This window comes from Hyaena hyaena, unplaced genomic scaffold (assembly GCF_003009895.1).
Source record: "Hyaena hyaena isolate Hyena2069 unplaced genomic scaffold, ASM300989v1 scaffold_1418, whole genome shotgun sequence".
NCBI classification, from domain to species: Eukaryota; Metazoa; Chordata; class Mammalia; order Carnivora; family Hyaenidae; genus Hyaena; species Hyaena hyaena.
The window spans coordinates 149,738-165,974 of NW_024082057.1; the positions used below are offsets into that span (position 1 = coordinate 149,738).

Genomic DNA, 16,237 nt, shown 5'->3' on the forward strand with positions numbered 1-16,237 from the left:
CTGGTGTGGTCTGGTCCTGCCCAGCCTCACTGCCCAGACTGCGTCCGGGTGCCCGGCAGCCGGCAGTGCAGCGGGGGGCAGCCTGGGGTGGGGGCAGTGGGGAGCCTGCCCGGCATCAAGGACTCTGGGCTGCACTGGGAGGGGGGCACTTCAGGGCCCGAATCCAGCCAGCCTGCACCCTGGGGTTGCATGGTGCGGTCAGTGGTGAGCGGTCAGTCCCCACGTTCCCCAAGGCTGGCCCTGAACTCGCCGGCCCCGGGGGGCCTGGAGGCGGATGGCCTGGGTCGTGTCAGAGAGGCAGTTCCGGAGATGAGATCACTTGTCCGTGTGTATGGCACTCAGGGGGCCTGCCCGGCCCAGAGACCCTCTGTCTGGCGCGATTCCACGCAACGTGGGCCGCCCCCACCCCTCCCACGGGGGGCTCATGGGCGCACTCCCGGGGTCCAGCAGGGACGCGGCCCAGCTGGGGTCCATGCTCCCGCCTGGGGGCTGACGACGGGCCCACCAGGCTCCAAGGCAGCCCCGGGGGAGGGGCTTCCACTGCTGTTTGCTCCTTCCCAAGGCCTCGGCCCACCTCACACATCAAAGGACACTGTCCCTGATGGGGCCCTGAAGAGGACCATCACCACAAGGCCACGGCTGACCCACTTCCTCTGTAGGAAGTGATATGGTGACCCACCAAGGTCTGTCCACCCGGATCTTTGGAAGGGTGCCCAGGAGGGGGGCCCAAGGAGGCCAGGCCACCCACCCTGCCCTTCCGCTCGGGCCGCCCCAGCGATAGATCTGCCAGGGGCCAGACCTTGGAAGGGGAGCTGCCTTTGGCCTTGCCTGCGTTCAGCCCCCCGCCCCTGCCTCAGCCCAGGAATCGGTCCTTGAGGGCCCCCTTGAAGGCCCTCCCGGCTCGGACACGCGCGCTAGGCCCCCTGATTCAGCTCCTGCAGGATGCTGGGGGCCGAGGCGGAGCTGAGCGTGGGCAAGGCAGGAAGTGAATTCAAAGCACAGGATTCCGTGTCTGGATAGAGCAACAGAGGCAGCACCGCACCGTGGACCTGGCAGAGCGACCCGGGAAGCTGTCCAGGGGCCGTGGCTCCCAGGAGGGTGGGAGGCAGGGGCGCTGGGGACCTGGCTCCCACAAGACTCAACTTCCTGGGTTTGGGAAGACTCGCCATGTGGAGAAATGATTTCTTTTTTTTAAGTCAAGGAAGTTTCAAACACGCAATCGCAGGTAGTGACCCACCAGGGTGGGGACCACGCAGGGGCAGATGCCATGACTCGGGCTGGGAGCAGATTTGTGGGTGTCTGTTACAACAGGCAACCGGACGGGGAGCAAACAGCACAGCCAGGCCCCCGGCCAGCTGTCCTGGGGTCCCCCCCAGACACACTGCCTCCGGCGGGGATGTCTGTGAAGCATGTGGCCCAGCACCTGGCACCTGGTGGGGGCTCTGCATTCTAGAAAGATCTCCATGGTGGGGAGAAGAGGCAGTTCAGGAGTGAGGCTGGAGTGGGGATGGCACGTGAACCTCCTGGGAGGGAGGGAGACAGAGTGGCAGGTACTCAAGAGGCAGAGACCCCGGACTTGGTGGACGAGGGGGATGGGAACAGGCCGGGGGGCTGTTCCCCAGGGAGGGGGCTCTGAGCAGATAAGGGGCTGGGTTTCGGCTGTGGGTTTGCTGGATGCAGGGGTGCAGGCTGGAGACGGGGGTCTGGGTGTGCTCAGAAGTGAGTGTTGGGTGATCCACAACAATGGGCAGGCAGGGAGGGGAGGAGAAAGCTTCTCCTGGAGGCGGGAGCTGGGCGCTACCCGGGAGGGACCCCGGAAGGGAGGGGGAGGGTATCAAAGGTACAGCGGCGAGGGCGACGCCTGCCCTGTGGGTGATGTTGGGAGCCCCAGAGGAACCTGGGCTGGGCTGTGGCCGGGCGGGGTGGGGAAGAGCACCGCAGGCAGCCGGGGGGTCAAGGGCAGGACGGTGGGGGGGCGAGGTTGGTGTGAATGCGGGTGGGCTTGTGCGCACCTGTGACAGACAGGTTTATGTCCACAGCTCTTTCCCTGTCCACCTGCCACCAGGCCCGTGTCCTGGACACCATCCTCCACGGAGGGCTTCCTGGAGGAGGGGCTGAGTCAGGGCTGGGGGAGCAGGCCCACAGATGAGCCGGGAAGCAAAGAAGCGGGCAAAACAAACACAAATGCAGTAAAATAACTGAGGGAGCAGGGCCTCAAGGGTGCAGACCAGCAGGTGTGCGGGGCTGGGGGGCGTCTCTAGGAAGCAGGCCCCTTGGTCCTTGGGGGGCGAGGAGCTGAGCGTGAGGCAGGTGGGCGATGTCGGCGGCGGCTGAGTCCGGCGAGTGATGCGCCCGTGTTCCTTGTGTTGTTACCCTTGAAACTTTTCTGTAAACTTGCAATAATTTCTCCAAAGTTAAACTTTTCCTTGATCATCGAAACAATAAAATTCCTGAGCAACCGCGAAAACAGATGAGGTGAAATGAACCTAGCTGCATAGACCAAGTGCTGGGTGTGGAGCCGGGCGTGGGCAGGCAGGCCGAGCGCTGGGGGCGAGGACCGCGGGGAGGGCCTGGGGGGCACTGCTGCCCCCAACGCCGTAACGTGAGGCGGTGGGAGGGTGAGTGGGGGCGAGCCCAGGAGGCGGGCAGGGCAGGCAGTGCCCGCCTGGGGTGGAGGCCCAGTGACCTGGAAGTGGGCAGAGCTGGGAGGGCTGGGCTGGGCGTGGTGCAGGGGCTTCCCAGCTGATGGGACTGGCCCAGACTCAGAGGGACCTCCCCTCCACCCCTGCCCGGCCAAGGGGAAGCCCAAGTAGGGCCCTGGGGCCAGGGTTCCTCTCTGAGCAAGCATCGCCGGCTGAGGTCCAGCCCTTCCCCGGCCAGTCTCGGCCCTGTGACCTGCCCCCTCTTTGGTCCCTGAGCACCTGCTGTCTGTCCAGACCTGCCTTTGTCCCTTGTGGGGCCTCCCTGTCCCCCTGCTGTTCTGTTTCTGCCTCCCTGACTCCTCCTGGCAGGCTGCTGGGCCTCAGTTTCCCCAACTATGAAATGGGAGAGGAGAACATCCATCTCACGGGACGGCGGGGTGGGGGGGGCAGTGCATGTCCCCAGCCTCACACATGTCACACCCGCCTCAGTACTGGGCCTGGAAGCCTGTCTAGCTGTCCCTTGGCTGCCCCCCCAGCCCACCGACCTTCAAGCTCCCCCAAATGACCTCCTCCAGGAAGACTTCCATGATCCATCAGCCCCAGGGCCTGGTACGTCTGGGCCTAGGCTTCCCTAGAAGGGAGGGAGGCCCTCGGGTGGGGACGGGAGGTTGTGTGCTCACGGTCCAGCTGGCTCCGAGGCGCGCACACCTCCTCACCTGCTGCCTGCCGCCCCGTCAGCTCCTCTTGCCCCTTGACAGCCACCCCGGCCGCCCCTGCCTCTCCCCAGCCCCTAACCACCCCCGTCACCAGCGTCCTTGCTGGGAGAGGGTCCGGCCCACAGGAAGAAGACCTTCCATCCAGAGGGCTTCTCCCCACCGTGGCCACCCACGGTCCCCCGGGGCCCTCCACCTCTGAACCTTCAAGGCCAGCCCCGGGGAGGGGCCCTCCTGCCCCGCACGCACCCCTTGCTCTGGAGGGGATTCCTGGCAACCCCAGGTGCAGACGGGTACCAGCCCACCTCCCAGCCTGCCCTCCCCCGCCTCCACCCAACCAGGCCCTTCCAGGGACCCCTCACGCCCCAGTGAGCCGGGCCCACGTCACCCAATCCAGGCCACAGGGCAGAGCCCGATCCACAGTGGCCACACCCCAGGGACACGTGTGCCGCGCACTGGCCCTTCGGACGGCGCCCTCCGCCTCTCTTCCCCTGTCTCCTCTGCCCCCGCCTGGCCCCAGAGGCTCAGCTCCGGGTGCTCACCTCGTCGCCTGGCCTTTCCCGGCTGTTAAATGGGAGAAGGGAACCCGCTGGATGGCCACGGCCCCTCTTCACCTGACCGTGTGTCCATCTTCCCCTCCAGCCTGTCTGCCCCTGGCTCCCTTTCAGACTCCCTGTCCCCACTGGCCCCCGGCTGGGGCTGGACGGTCCAGGGCATCTTCAGCTTTATTTGTTTAAAGTGTGGAGAGATTTGGGGTTTGGATGCGATCACATAGAAGGGTGCCGGCCTGGGAGGGGGGCCTGGCCCCAGGTTCTGAGCAGGGGGCAGAGCATGGAGGGGGCCTGACTGGGGCGCTGAGCTCAGGACTGGGGGGGACCAGGCGACAGCCCCGCCTGTGCTGGTTTGTGTCCTCCTCGGAGTGCAGGGCGACGAGTAGAGGCCCGGGGTGACCCTGGGAGGGGCGGCAGCATGTGGGCCCCACAGCGCCCTGTGCACCCCAGGCCCCCGCCCGATGCCCCCTGGAGGCCGGGCTGCCTCCCGCCCTTCGGCCCAGCCGCTGGGATGGCAGGGCACACGGCCGGCACAAAGGCCCGCAGCCTTCGTGGCTTCAACAGCAGAAATGTCCGGTGTCCCCCAGGCCCCGCTCCGAGTGTGGGCAGGTGGCCCCCTCTGAGGCTGTGACGGAGAGTCTGTTCGGGTCCGTCCCCCGAGTCTGGCGGTTTCAGGGCTTCTCTGAAGCTCCCTGGCTTGTAGACGCACCCCCACCTCTGCCTCCGTCCTCACGTGGCCTGACCCTCGTGGGAGTCCCACTCCAGTTTCCCCTTTTTATAAGAAAACAGTCTTTTGGATGAGGGCCACCCCGATGACCTCACCCCGACTCATTACATCTGCAAGGACCTTCTCTCCAAACCAGGTCCCATCGTGAGGTCCAGAATTTGGGGGACACCGTTTAACCCCCAGCAGGAGGGAGCAGCTGCCTCTGGCCTTTGAGGGCCGGGGCGGGCAGGGGGGCCAGCAGCCTGCGGAGGGCCCTGGGGTCCGGTGAGCACTGGGGGGGCCACAAGGGCGAGTGTCTGAGAGGAGGGTGAGCGGCTGGGTCTGGCGGGCCAGGCTCTCAACACCGTCAGGGCAACGCCCGCTTCGCGGCCTGGGAGGGCCCTGCCCTCGGTTTCAAGCTCCATGGTCGCCCTTTTCACGTTCTTAATACCGTTTGACCCAGAGGCCCCGCCCTTCCATCTGCACCAGGCTCGTGAGTCCCCTGAATCAGGGGAGGCGAAGGGCCGGGGAGGGAGGGCGTGTCCCGGGAGCCGTTCCCGGCAAGGCCCCTACGTTTCCCAGCTGTGATGTTGAGGCCAACCTCACTGTAGGGCCAGAGGCAGGACCCAAATGGCAGGTCAACCCGGGGTGGCCCGTGGCCCTGGGGGTGCTGGATGCGGTGCTGAGGCCCTGCCCCCCTCCCCTGGCTGGACGTCCAGCCACTGCATCCTTGTCCGTGACCCCGGGAACCACAGAGGGGACGGGAGAGGGGGCAGGCTGAGAGCCCCCAGGGGCCCTGTGGGTTCCCGGGGGCGGTCCTGGTGCGGAATCCCCCTCACAGGGTGAGTGGGGAGGCTTCTCGGTGCGTGTGGGTGGGGACGGGGGGGCCTCACCTCCTCTCAGGCGGCTTGTCCCTTGGCCAGGCCCCATGCCGAAGCGTGAACACTCGGGGCCCTATTACCTTCCTCCTCTCATTGGGGAGCCCCTGAGCCCCCTGCCTCCAGAGCCTGGTGATGCTGATGATGCGTGGTCAGCTCCAAGCTCCCCGAGTAGGGGGTGAGGGGACTGGGAGGGGCTGCAGGAGACCGGAGCCCAACAGTTCAGGGACGTGAAGGAAGCACCGAGAAGACGTGGGGTGTGCAGCATGGAGCATCTCTGCAGGGCCCAGGGGTCAGTGGCCTGAAGAGCTCAGACCAGTCAGGGGGCTGGAGGTGTAGCCTTGAGAAGCTCGGAGAACAGGTGCACCAGGAGCCTTCCATGCAGAGATCAAGATGCTTCACGTGGAGGCTCCGGGGCCGGAACGAGCCCTGGTGCTCATGGATGGCCAGCCATGCACACACTTCCGGGCCAGGACTGGGGGGGATTCAGGACCCCATGGGGGGGGGCTCCCAGACAGGCGTCCGGACGCTGTCCAGCCCGTGCACACACTGCTGCCTTCCCGGGGCCCCTCTCAGTCACCCCTGGCCCTTGAAACTTGCTTAAGACTTCCTGATGACTGGGTTTTTTTTTTTTTTTTTTCTCTCTTCTCTTGCATCAACAGATTAAAAAACAACACCCCAACCCCAGCCCCAGTGCACTTCAAACCTCAACCTGCAGCCGGAAGGGGGAAGTGAAACCCTGCTGGGGGAGGGGGCTCTGGGACCAGCCGCCTGAGGGAGCAGCCAGAGCCACAGGCACACGCACAGACCCAAGCGGCCCGGACGCCAGCCCGATGGCGGAGGCCCCGAGCCACGCTGGCTCCGAGGAGCAGGAGGAGCTGCTGGTGGACAAAGACACCGGGTAAGGGTCTGTCCCGAGCGCACGGAGCAGTTCGCATCTGCACTGGGTGACGCGTAACTCGGGGCAGCACGGCCACTGCAGGGTACTTTCCTGGAACCCCGTCTCACCCCGCGGTGGGTGTGTGCCTCTTCGGTCGCCGTCTGTGGCCGGGCTTCAGTGGGGGAGGCCGGCCGCGAGCCCCCGCCGGTAGGATGCTAACCCGGGACACGGGGGCCAGGGACTCAGGGCCTTGCGCCGCCAGGCCAGGGCTCCGAGGGCAGGAGGCGCGATGGGAGGGCCTGGCCGGGAGGGGCTGCTTGGCCACAGGACCCTCAGAGCCCTTGCTGGAGGCCAGGCCGGGTCCCCCACCCTGCGGTGATGGAGGAGGCGAGGACGCTGGCCTGCACCTGTTCTGGGCCTGCAGCCGCTGCGGCTTGGAGATGGCCCAGGAGGCGGACGGGGGCAGAGGGCGTGTGCCGGCACAGCCGGAGCTGGGCAGAGAGCCCCGCGGAGCCGCTGGGTGCCAGCCTGTGCAGGGACAGGACACCCAGAGCCACCAGTGTGGAGAGGAGGGCGCTGCGGGTGCGGCTCCACCTGCCCTCCCCCTCCCCCCAGCAGCTGCCGGCTAGGGCGGGGTCCCCACAGCCTCAGGGCTGACTTGCTAAGTGGCTTCTAACCCCCACTGTCCTGCTGGAAGGTGGTGGTCAGTTCCCTGGTCCTGTGATGACGCCTTTATTCATAACGAAGGAACCGATCTGAAGTCTCTGCCATCAGCGCGTGTGTGCATGAGGCCGGTGGAAGGGCGCCTTCTCCTTGCCCAGGCCCGCAGGGCGCCCTAGTTCCGGGGTTCAGGGGCCCGAGGGCTGGGGGGCGGGGGGAGGCTGAGCAGCGTGGTCAGGGTCAGGGGCCGGGGCCTGGCCGGGGCTGTTGGGACCACATGGCCCCTCACAGGTCTCTAGGGGACCCGTCGCTAGGGGTGGGGTCGTGAGGCGGGAGGGGTAGGGGGAGGCTGCTGGGGCCGTGGAGCTCGAGGGCCCTTTCGTGGCAGGTGGGCTGCCCCGCGCACCCGGGGGCGACAGCAGACAGCTGTGCCCCCCACTCAGAAATGTCTCCTCCCATCAGCCCGTCCCGTGTTCCTCTGGCCACCGTGTGCCCATAGAAGGGCACAGCCTGAGCAGCCTGGCCGGGGCGCCCCGCCTCCCTCCTTGGCCGCCCCCCCCCGCCCCGTCCTGTAGGCAGAGGACATGAAGAACACGGAGGACGGCATGGGCTGTGGCCGAGGCCCAGGCAGGAGGGTGGCACCCGTGCCTGCTGGCTCAGGAGCTCGGCCTGGAGAGCCGGCCGCGTGCCCCCCGCCCCTTAGAGCTGAGACCTCCTGGCACCCCCCTCCCACAACGTGGTGTCAGAATGAAACCGACACCCAGGGTGAGGCACGGTTCTCATTTCACAAGGTGTCAACGGGACCCGGGGATTTTCCTGTCTCGGGTGGGTGAGAAGTCCCGTTGTCCGGGATGGGATGTGTGGCCTGGGAAGCCCCCACCGGGAGCCCCCAGGAAGGCCAAGGCTGGACAGGCTGGGGCTGGAGCATTTCAGATAAGACCGCCCCCCCCACCCCAGGCCACTTCTATTTGCCAGCATCCAGGACATCACCCCTCCTACCCAGCCAGGTCAGGCTTCGCCCCTGCAACTGGGCAAGGGGCTGCCCCCTCAGACTGCCCTAGGATGGGGCCTCCCCCCTCAGACTGTCCCAGGATGGGGCATCCCCTTTCAGACTGCTCCAGTTGGAGGCCACCCTCTCAGACTGCTAGAGGATGGGGCCTCCCCTCTCAGATTGGCCTAGCATGGGCCCACCTCCCTCAGACTGACCCAGGATGGGACCTTCCCTTTCAGACTCCCTCAGGATGGGACCACACTCCTTCAGACTGCCCCAAGATGGGGCCCAGACTCCCTCAGGATGGGACCACACTCCTTCAGACTGCCCCAAGATGGGGCCTCCATCTCAGACTCCCTAAGGATGGGACTATGCCTCTCTGACTGCCCCAGGATGGGGCCACGCCCCCTCAGACTGCCCCAAGGTGGGTCCATGCCCCCTCAGACTGCCCCAGGATGGGGCCACGCCCCTTCAGACTGCTCCAGGATGGGACCGCGCCCTCAGACTTTCCCCAGGATGGGGCATCTGCCCTCAGACTGCCCTAGGACGGGACTACCCCCATCAGATTGCCCCAGGACGGGGCCTCCTCCCCTCAGAATCTCACATTAGGGCACAGGACTGGGAAGTGCCCAACACGGAGCCCTAAGCAGAGTGTTTGCCCCTCCTCTGCCCCACTTGAGAGTCAGCTCAAGATACTCTCTCCTTGCTCTGGCTGCCCAGCTGTGGGGTCCCACAGAGCTAGCCAGGGCCACAGGGCTCTGCAGAGCCTCCCTGGGGGAGCTGAGGTGTGGCCCTGCACCCTGCCCTGTGGGGAGCCATGGACCTGGGACCCTCAGGAGGGCAGGGATGGGGCCCCCACACAACGCATGGAGAAGGGTCTCAGGATGCCCAGGGGCCTCGGGCTTGACAGGTCTAAATCCTGGAATCCCAACCCCTCGGAGGCCCTGTGTGCACCCTCTGTGTGCACCCTCTGTGTGCACCCTGAACTTCACCAGGGCCAGACCAGGCCGTGCTGGGCCCTCACTGGGCCCACATGGCAGAAGAGCTGTCCCTCACCTGCAGACAGGCCTTGCCCCTGCCCCAGCCCGGCCTGCCCCCCAGCTTGGCAGGGATGGCCTCTCCCGGAGGTCTCCGTGCCCTTGTCCCCAGCATGTTCTTTCTCCATGAAGCCATTGGACCCCACACGCGAACCATTCATCACAGGGCAGCAAAAGCCATGCCACTGGGCGGCCCCTGCAGGCCAGACGCAGGTCCTCCGACCTCACTTCCCCTCCAGGCTTTGCTACCAGCGCCTCCCAGTTCCGACAGGGGCCAGAGTCACTGCAGACTTTCCTTCCCAGCCCTACCTGGCTGTCCCACCCCCTCCCAAGTTTCCAAAAGGTCCTGACCTGGAGCCCTGGCCCTGGCCCTGCCCCACCCCCAGGCCGATTGGGCAGCTCGGGCCATGAGGACATTGTTGGGGGCAAAAGTTGGGTAAGCTGCTGTTTCCCTGCCCCCTGGGCTTCTGACTCCCACTGCCCCAAAGCCAGGGCACAGCTCCTGGTCCCAGGTGACTCGGGGATGCGGCCCCAGAACTGCTCCATGTATGGAGCTAAGAGGCAGGTGAGGGCAGGGACCACGTCCAGGGCCACCCCGGCAGAGCCCCCTTCTGGGCTATCTGTCCCTGCAGAGCCCTTGGTCTTGCCCTTTGGGCCCCAGGGTCTTCAGGAGAGAGGCCACAGGTCTCCGTGGGCTACAGGCGGCTGGTGGCTGCAGGAGGTTGCTGAGCGAGGCTGGACTGCAGCCTCCTGTTCCCCTGAGGGAGCCGGGGTGGGAGGCACCCACCCCAAGGGTCAGGACCTCCCCACACGGCCAGGCTCCCGGGTGGTCCTTCTACCCCTCGCCCTCCCAGTGGGGCTGGACCCCACCTGGTGGAGCCAGGGCACGTGCCTCTGGGGCATCAGGCAGCCACGGGCCACGAGGGCAGGAGAGCGGGGCCAGGACGTGGCCTCGGCGTCGGGCTGAGAGCGGGCGTCGTGGGGGGCGGCTCCCCAGGCCTCCTCCCCAGCCCTGCCCGGGTCCAGACTCGAGGGCTGCCGTCAGAGCTGGGGCAGGCCTGGGACTCCCAGGTGGGCCCCCTCTCCTCCTCCCTCCAGGTCAGGGGTCTCTGGCGCCCGGAAATTTCCCAGGGAGGGGGAGGCTGAGCTCAGCCCAGATGATGGATGCCTTCTCCTGTGTGGGGCTGGCGGAGATCACTGGCTTCCTCCTGCCTTCCATCTGGGCCCTGTCACATTCCTTCCCTAGGTGGGGGACAGGGAGAGGACACCACTCCATACTGGGGACATTGCAGGCCCCCACCACTGCTGAATCAAGAATCCGGAAACCCTCCCTGCATCCTGGCCCCCTCCCTTGTCCCCATCTGCCTCTTCATAAACACAAGGCTGGAGGCACACGGGGGCAGCGCCGGGGGTCTCACGGGCCAGCGTGAGCCGGGCCCCTGACAGGTGGCACCAGGGGTCCGTGCCGTGGCTGGCCCGCACCGCCCCACCAGCCCGCCTCTGCCTGTCTCCCTCAGAGGTTGCCAGCGTGGTTGGCGAGCCCTAGGTTGGGAAGAAGAGGGTCCCACCAGTGAGGCCGAGGACTTGAGCTTCGCTCTCCTGGGGTCTGAGCCCCCAGTGCAGGGAGAGGAGGAGAGGGGGGACAGGGTCTCAGAGGACTGTCTCTTTCTGGAACAAGCCCCGCCCCTGAGGCTTCAGTTTCCCCATGTGCCAGCCTTCACCCCACTCTTCAGACAGACGTTCTCAGTAGCTGGTGAGGCGCTTCGCAGGGAGAAACCAGGCTTAAAAGGGCTAAAAGAACGGCCAAGAGACACTGTCCCAAACCCGGGGGGACACTGGCTGGCGCTGGCGCGGGGCGGGGGTCCTAACAGTGCTCCCTCAGGGGCCCTCTCTGGCCCACGGTTGGGGTGCAGGACCCAGGGTGTCTGGGCTCCCTCTCGGGAGTGCTCAATAGCCCCGCGCAGGGCTGCCTGATGGCTCTGCGCCCAGGGGGATCCCGTAGGGGTGAGACCGGGGCTTCTGAGGCCCATCCAGAATTAGGCACAGCAGGGAGTCACCTCCAGAGACTCCCCAGAGGCAGAAATGGGACGTGGCCCCATCAGAACAAGCTGAGTCTTCTAGACGTGTCGCTCCCAGGCCCAGCCAGTTCGTAGATGGGAAACCTCTCTTCAGGGGCTTGTAACGCTTCTCGAATATCGGGGATCCAGGCAGCCGGCAAAAGGAGTTCCCAAACCTTCCTAGGAGTGGGAGTACATGGCCACAGACCAGCCCCGTCCCCCCTCCCCCATGCCCAGGAGCCTGGCCCCGGGGAGCTGGGGGTCTCTGTGGGGTGTGGGGTGATTAGGGGACGAGGGAATATTGGAAATCAGGCCTCCTATCCTGCTGGCCAGCGGAGCCCTGTGGTGCCAGACACGGGCAGTTAAGAGCTAGAGGCGGGAGGTGGGGAGGAAAGCCCCTCACCCTTTCCTGGGACCGGGCCAGCCCTGTCCAAACTCCATCAGCTAACGGCCTCTGAGCTGCCAGGCTGGGAATCGGTGGGGAGGTGGAGGGACCGCTGCCTGGTCCTACTGGCTGGCAGGGAGGGGCTGTCTGGGAACCCAGAGCCTGCCTGGGGCCCCCTCCGAGGCACCCACCTCCCCCGGGCAAGACTAGGAGGGACTTGGGCCTTGGAGCCTGACACAGGGGCAGCTGTCTGGTTGTGCAGAAGGCAGTGGGGAGAGCCAGCAGGGGTGTGGGGTATGACAGTGGCAGTGTGTGCGTGTGTGTGTGCGTGTGTGTGGGGGGTGGCAGGTTCTGCACCAGTTTCCCACCCCCACCCCCCAGAGCCTCAGCTTCCTCAGCTGCCACATGGGCTGCGTGGGAGGATGGGGGGACAGTCACCACCCTGTTCCGTGCTTGGCTCCTCCTTCCTGCTCCCAGGGAGGAGCACAGCCCCACACTCCACAGGCTTCTGTCCCCGCTCCTGGATATAACTTGCTATTTTGAAGGTTTTGCTTCCGAGGTAACCCAAGGCTGTCTTCTCGCCCTCCCCAGGCGCCTTCCCTCAAAAGAGAAGTAGGACTCAGGAGAGATGGATCTAGCCAGTTGTTTCTGGAGAAACCTAGAAGGACCTTCAGCCTTTCCCTTGGTCTCCCTGCCTAGCCCAATCCCAGCTTTCTCACTGCACCTGCCAGCCCACCTCCCTGGCTCCTCTCTCTTTGCTGGGCTCAGGCCCACAGAAGACAGGTGAGGGCTCAGGGCATTTGGAGGCTGCCTCCTCTGTAAGCCAGAGACATTTCTCTATTCAGGGTCGCCCAGGAGCGGAGGCCACCCCCCTACTGTTTCTCCCCACCCCCGCCTGGGTGCCGCTGCTTATTGCACCTTTCATTGGGATACCACTCTGTGAGTGTGTGTGTGTTGAGAATGTTTGAACAAGAGGACAGATTCTTACTTCTCTGGCCCCTAATTAGGTCCTATTGTAGCACTCAGCCTACTGGGCCATGAGGGTCTTCTCTTTTATCTTCTTGGGCTACAAGCTTATGAGCCATGTCTTAGTCACAGAAAAAAGAAAAAAAGAAACTAAAAGACTTAATGATGGAGAAAAGTCTGAATGAAAGGAAAGGTGGATGAAGAAAGGTAGGAAGTTGCAACAGCTAGATGGATGGATGGATAGATGGATGGATGGATGATGGATGGAGGGATGGATGGATGTGTGGATGGATGATGGGTGGGTGGACGGGTGGGTGGGTGACGGATGCAGGATAGAGGGGTGGGTGGGTGAGTGGATGGACAGATTATGAATATATGGATTATGAATGGATGGGTCGAGGGATGAACTGAGATGGTTGTGTAGATAATTATGGATGTATGGATGGATGTGGGGGTGAAAAGATGTATGGATGGGTGGGTGATGAATGGATAGAAGGATGATGCATAGTTGAATGGATGTGTGGATGGATGGACAGATGGATGGATGGATGGATGGATGGATGTGTAGGTAGATGATGGATGGGTGGATGGATGATAGATAATGGATGGATGGGTGGGTAGATGAATGATGGTTGGATGGATGGATGGACAGACAGATAACTGTGTGAATGGATGAGTGTATAGACAGATGGATGGATGGGTAGATGGATGTGTGGATAGATGGGTAGATGTAAGTATCTATGGAGGATGGATGGATGGATGAACAGGTGGATGGGTGGGTGAATGGATGGATGGATGGATGAAGTGGTGAATGGACACACGGAATGGAAGCATGGATAAGCTGGTAAATGGATGGAATGCCAACAGATAGATGATCGGATAGAGTAATAGATGGTTATCAAGACATATGGATGAAAGGGAAACCATCCCTTTTGATGATAGGGAACACACTGAGGATTGATGGAGGGAGGTTGGGCGGGAGGTAAGTTAGAGGGATAATGTGTATTAAGAAGGGAACTTGTGATGAGCACTCAGTATTGTATACAAGTGATGAATCACTGAATCCTACTTCTGAAATCAGTATTGCATTGTATATTAACTAACTAAAATATAAATAATAAAATAATAAAAGACATACGGATGGATAATGGATAGATTTTTAGATGGACAGATCTAAAATCAATGGACAAAATTGATCCATTGATCTAAAATTAATCTAATGGAGGGGCACCTGGGTGGCTCAATTGGTTGAGCGTCCAACTTTGGCTCAGGTCATGATCTCACGGTTTGTGGGTTCGAGCCTGGCAGTGGGCTCTGTGCTGACAGCTCGGCGTGTGGAGCCTCCTTCAGATTGTCTCCCTCTCTCTCTGCCCCTCCTCCACTCATACTCTGTCTGTCTCTTTCTCAAAAATAAATAAACATTCAAAAATTTTTTAATTAAAAAATAAATAAAATTAATCTAATGGATAGATTGGCAAACATAGGAAGTAATAGATGAATGGAAAGATAGATAGTAAGTAGACATATGGTTGGGTGAATAAGCTGAATAAACTATCGCAGAGATAGATGATGAACAGATGCACCTAAATCGGGACTTTTTCACTCACTGTTCTCCATTCTAGGGCACTTTCTCCCACCAATGTAAATAGCTATCTCTATTATTTCTCAAGTCTCTTTTCAAATAACGAAAAGTTTATTTTTTCCCAAAGGGTTTTCTTTGACCATCATGTATCTTCCAGAATCCATATCTTCCCACTCTGAATTGTATTTTCTATAACACTTACCATCATTTGACATACTACAATATATACTTGTTTATTTTTGTTGTTGTTGTTCTAGCTAAAAAGTCAGCTTTGTGAGAAAAAGGACTTTGTTAATGCTAAATCCCCAGTACCTAAAAAGTGAATATAGTAAGTGTTCAATATATTTGTTGAAAATTATATGAAAGATGAACAAATCTATGAGGATAATTGAAGGTGTGACTAAATGGATGAAATATGGATGAGTGAAAGTGTGGATGAAAGTAACAGCATGGATGAAATAGTAACTTTTATTGGAGGTTTACCAGGTTGCAGAAACTATTTTAAGTATTAACTCATTTGGATGGCTTAATAGTCAAAGTGGTAGGCAAATACGTAAATGGAAAGACAAACATGTATTCATGCACATATGCATGACTTGCTAGAGGGAAGACGGGTGGACATATGGACAGATAGATATATGAATGGGTGTAAGAATGAGATTGATTAATAGTAAGAAATTTGGGTATATGAATGGAAGCAAGGACAGAAAAATATTTGGAGAGAGAGAGAATGTGTTAAAGAATGGACAGATCATTCACTGGTTGGGCAGCTAGGCAAATAGATATAAAATTGATAGTTGAACTTACAGGTAATTATATGAGTTGGTATTATGTTCCAAGCAGATGGATGGCTAGCCGAATGTTTCTTCTAGGTGTTTTATATGTATTATGACATTTAGATAAATAGATGGATGGTTGGGGGTGTGTGTGGAGGGATGGGTGAATGGAGGGGTAGATGAGTGAGTGGGTGGATAAATGGATAGATACTTGCTCAATGAAGAAATGTAAAGAAAGATGAATAGACACAGACATATATGTATTGATAAATGATCGAATGGATTGATGGAAGGATATGCTGTGCTTATATGGGTAATTGAATAGATAGATATTCTGAGAAGTTGATGTATTGATAATGATGTATGGAAAGAAAAATAACTATATAGAGGGGATGGATGGATGGATAGTGGGTGGATGGAAGACAATGGGTGGATGGATGGATGGAGGGTGGATAGATGATGGATGGCTGAGTGGATGGATGGATGAGTGGTGGGTGGGCGGATAGATGGGTGGATGGATGGATGACAGACAGATGAGTGGTGGGTGACTGAATGGTTAGATGCATGGGCAAATAACAGTAGAGTTGATGCCAAATACTCTGCCCAATTTCCCCGTTAGGACATGCTCTCGTTATAAAGCCATGAATGCTGGCGACTGCATTTAAAGAGCTATTTCTTGCCACCTCCCACCCACTAGCATTTCTGATAGACAATCAAATAATTCTATTTTAAGTTCTTAGTGACAGAGAACTCCTGACATCCAAGGCAGCCTTCTCCCCATGGGAATATTTTTCCTTCTTTTGAACCAAAATATGCCTTGGCACATTTCCTTCCTGGCTGTCTGTGACTGGGATTCCAGAACGGAGAGCAGGAGGCAAGGGGGAGACGCGCAGGTTGAGATGGAAATGAGGCCCAGGTTCACCTGCCCTGGGAGATCTGGCTCAGCCTGAGGACCGACCCTGCGGCCCTGTCCCTTTTCCGTGCTCTGCTAGACGCTTGAGGTGTGGACGCTCTGGCTGGATACTGGGGATGGGCGGTGGGCACGGCTGTCTGTGGCACGCCCTGCATTCCCCGGCTCCCCTGGGGTGTGGGAGGGGAGGGCTCGGGCGCCCCTCCAGGACTGACCACAGGACCAGCCTGTGGGGGGGGGGGAGGAACCAGATTTCATGACCCCCCCCGGAGTCTCCACCAGCCAGCCACCCCCTGAGTCACTGCGGACCTGAGCTGTGGGCCCACGTCACGTGGCTGACACTGCAGCACTCCCTGCCCCCACAGTGACTAAGTCGCGTGTGCACCGCTCGCCCATCTGGTCTCAGCCTGGCCTTTGTCCAGTCACCCCCCACCCCAGGTGCTCTCAGCCCTGGTCACCCGGCCCAGCCCGAGGTCAGGCTAGCTGGGGAGGCGAGAGGGGCC

General features: G+C 60.8%; 1 protein-coding gene across 5 annotated transcripts in view; it reads left to right on the top strand.

Moving 5' to 3' along the window:
• The first annotated feature begins 6,219 nt into the window (after positions 1-6,219).
• The window catches only part of LSP1 (lymphocyte specific protein 1), a 36,073-nt gene continuing 26,055 nt past the window's right edge, over positions 6,220-16,237 (top strand). For 4 of the 5 annotated variants that reach the window (XM_039223705.1, XM_039223706.1, XM_039223708.1 and 1 more), the window contains exon 1: positions 6,221-6,391. In XM_039223705.1, the coding sequence (XP_039079636.1) occupies positions 6,324-6,391 (68 nt within the window). In that variant the 5' untranslated portion in view covers positions 6,221-6,323. Of the gene's footprint in view, positions 6,392-16,237 lie in introns of all 5 variants that reach the window. The other variant, XM_039223710.1, reaches the window with a different exon arrangement.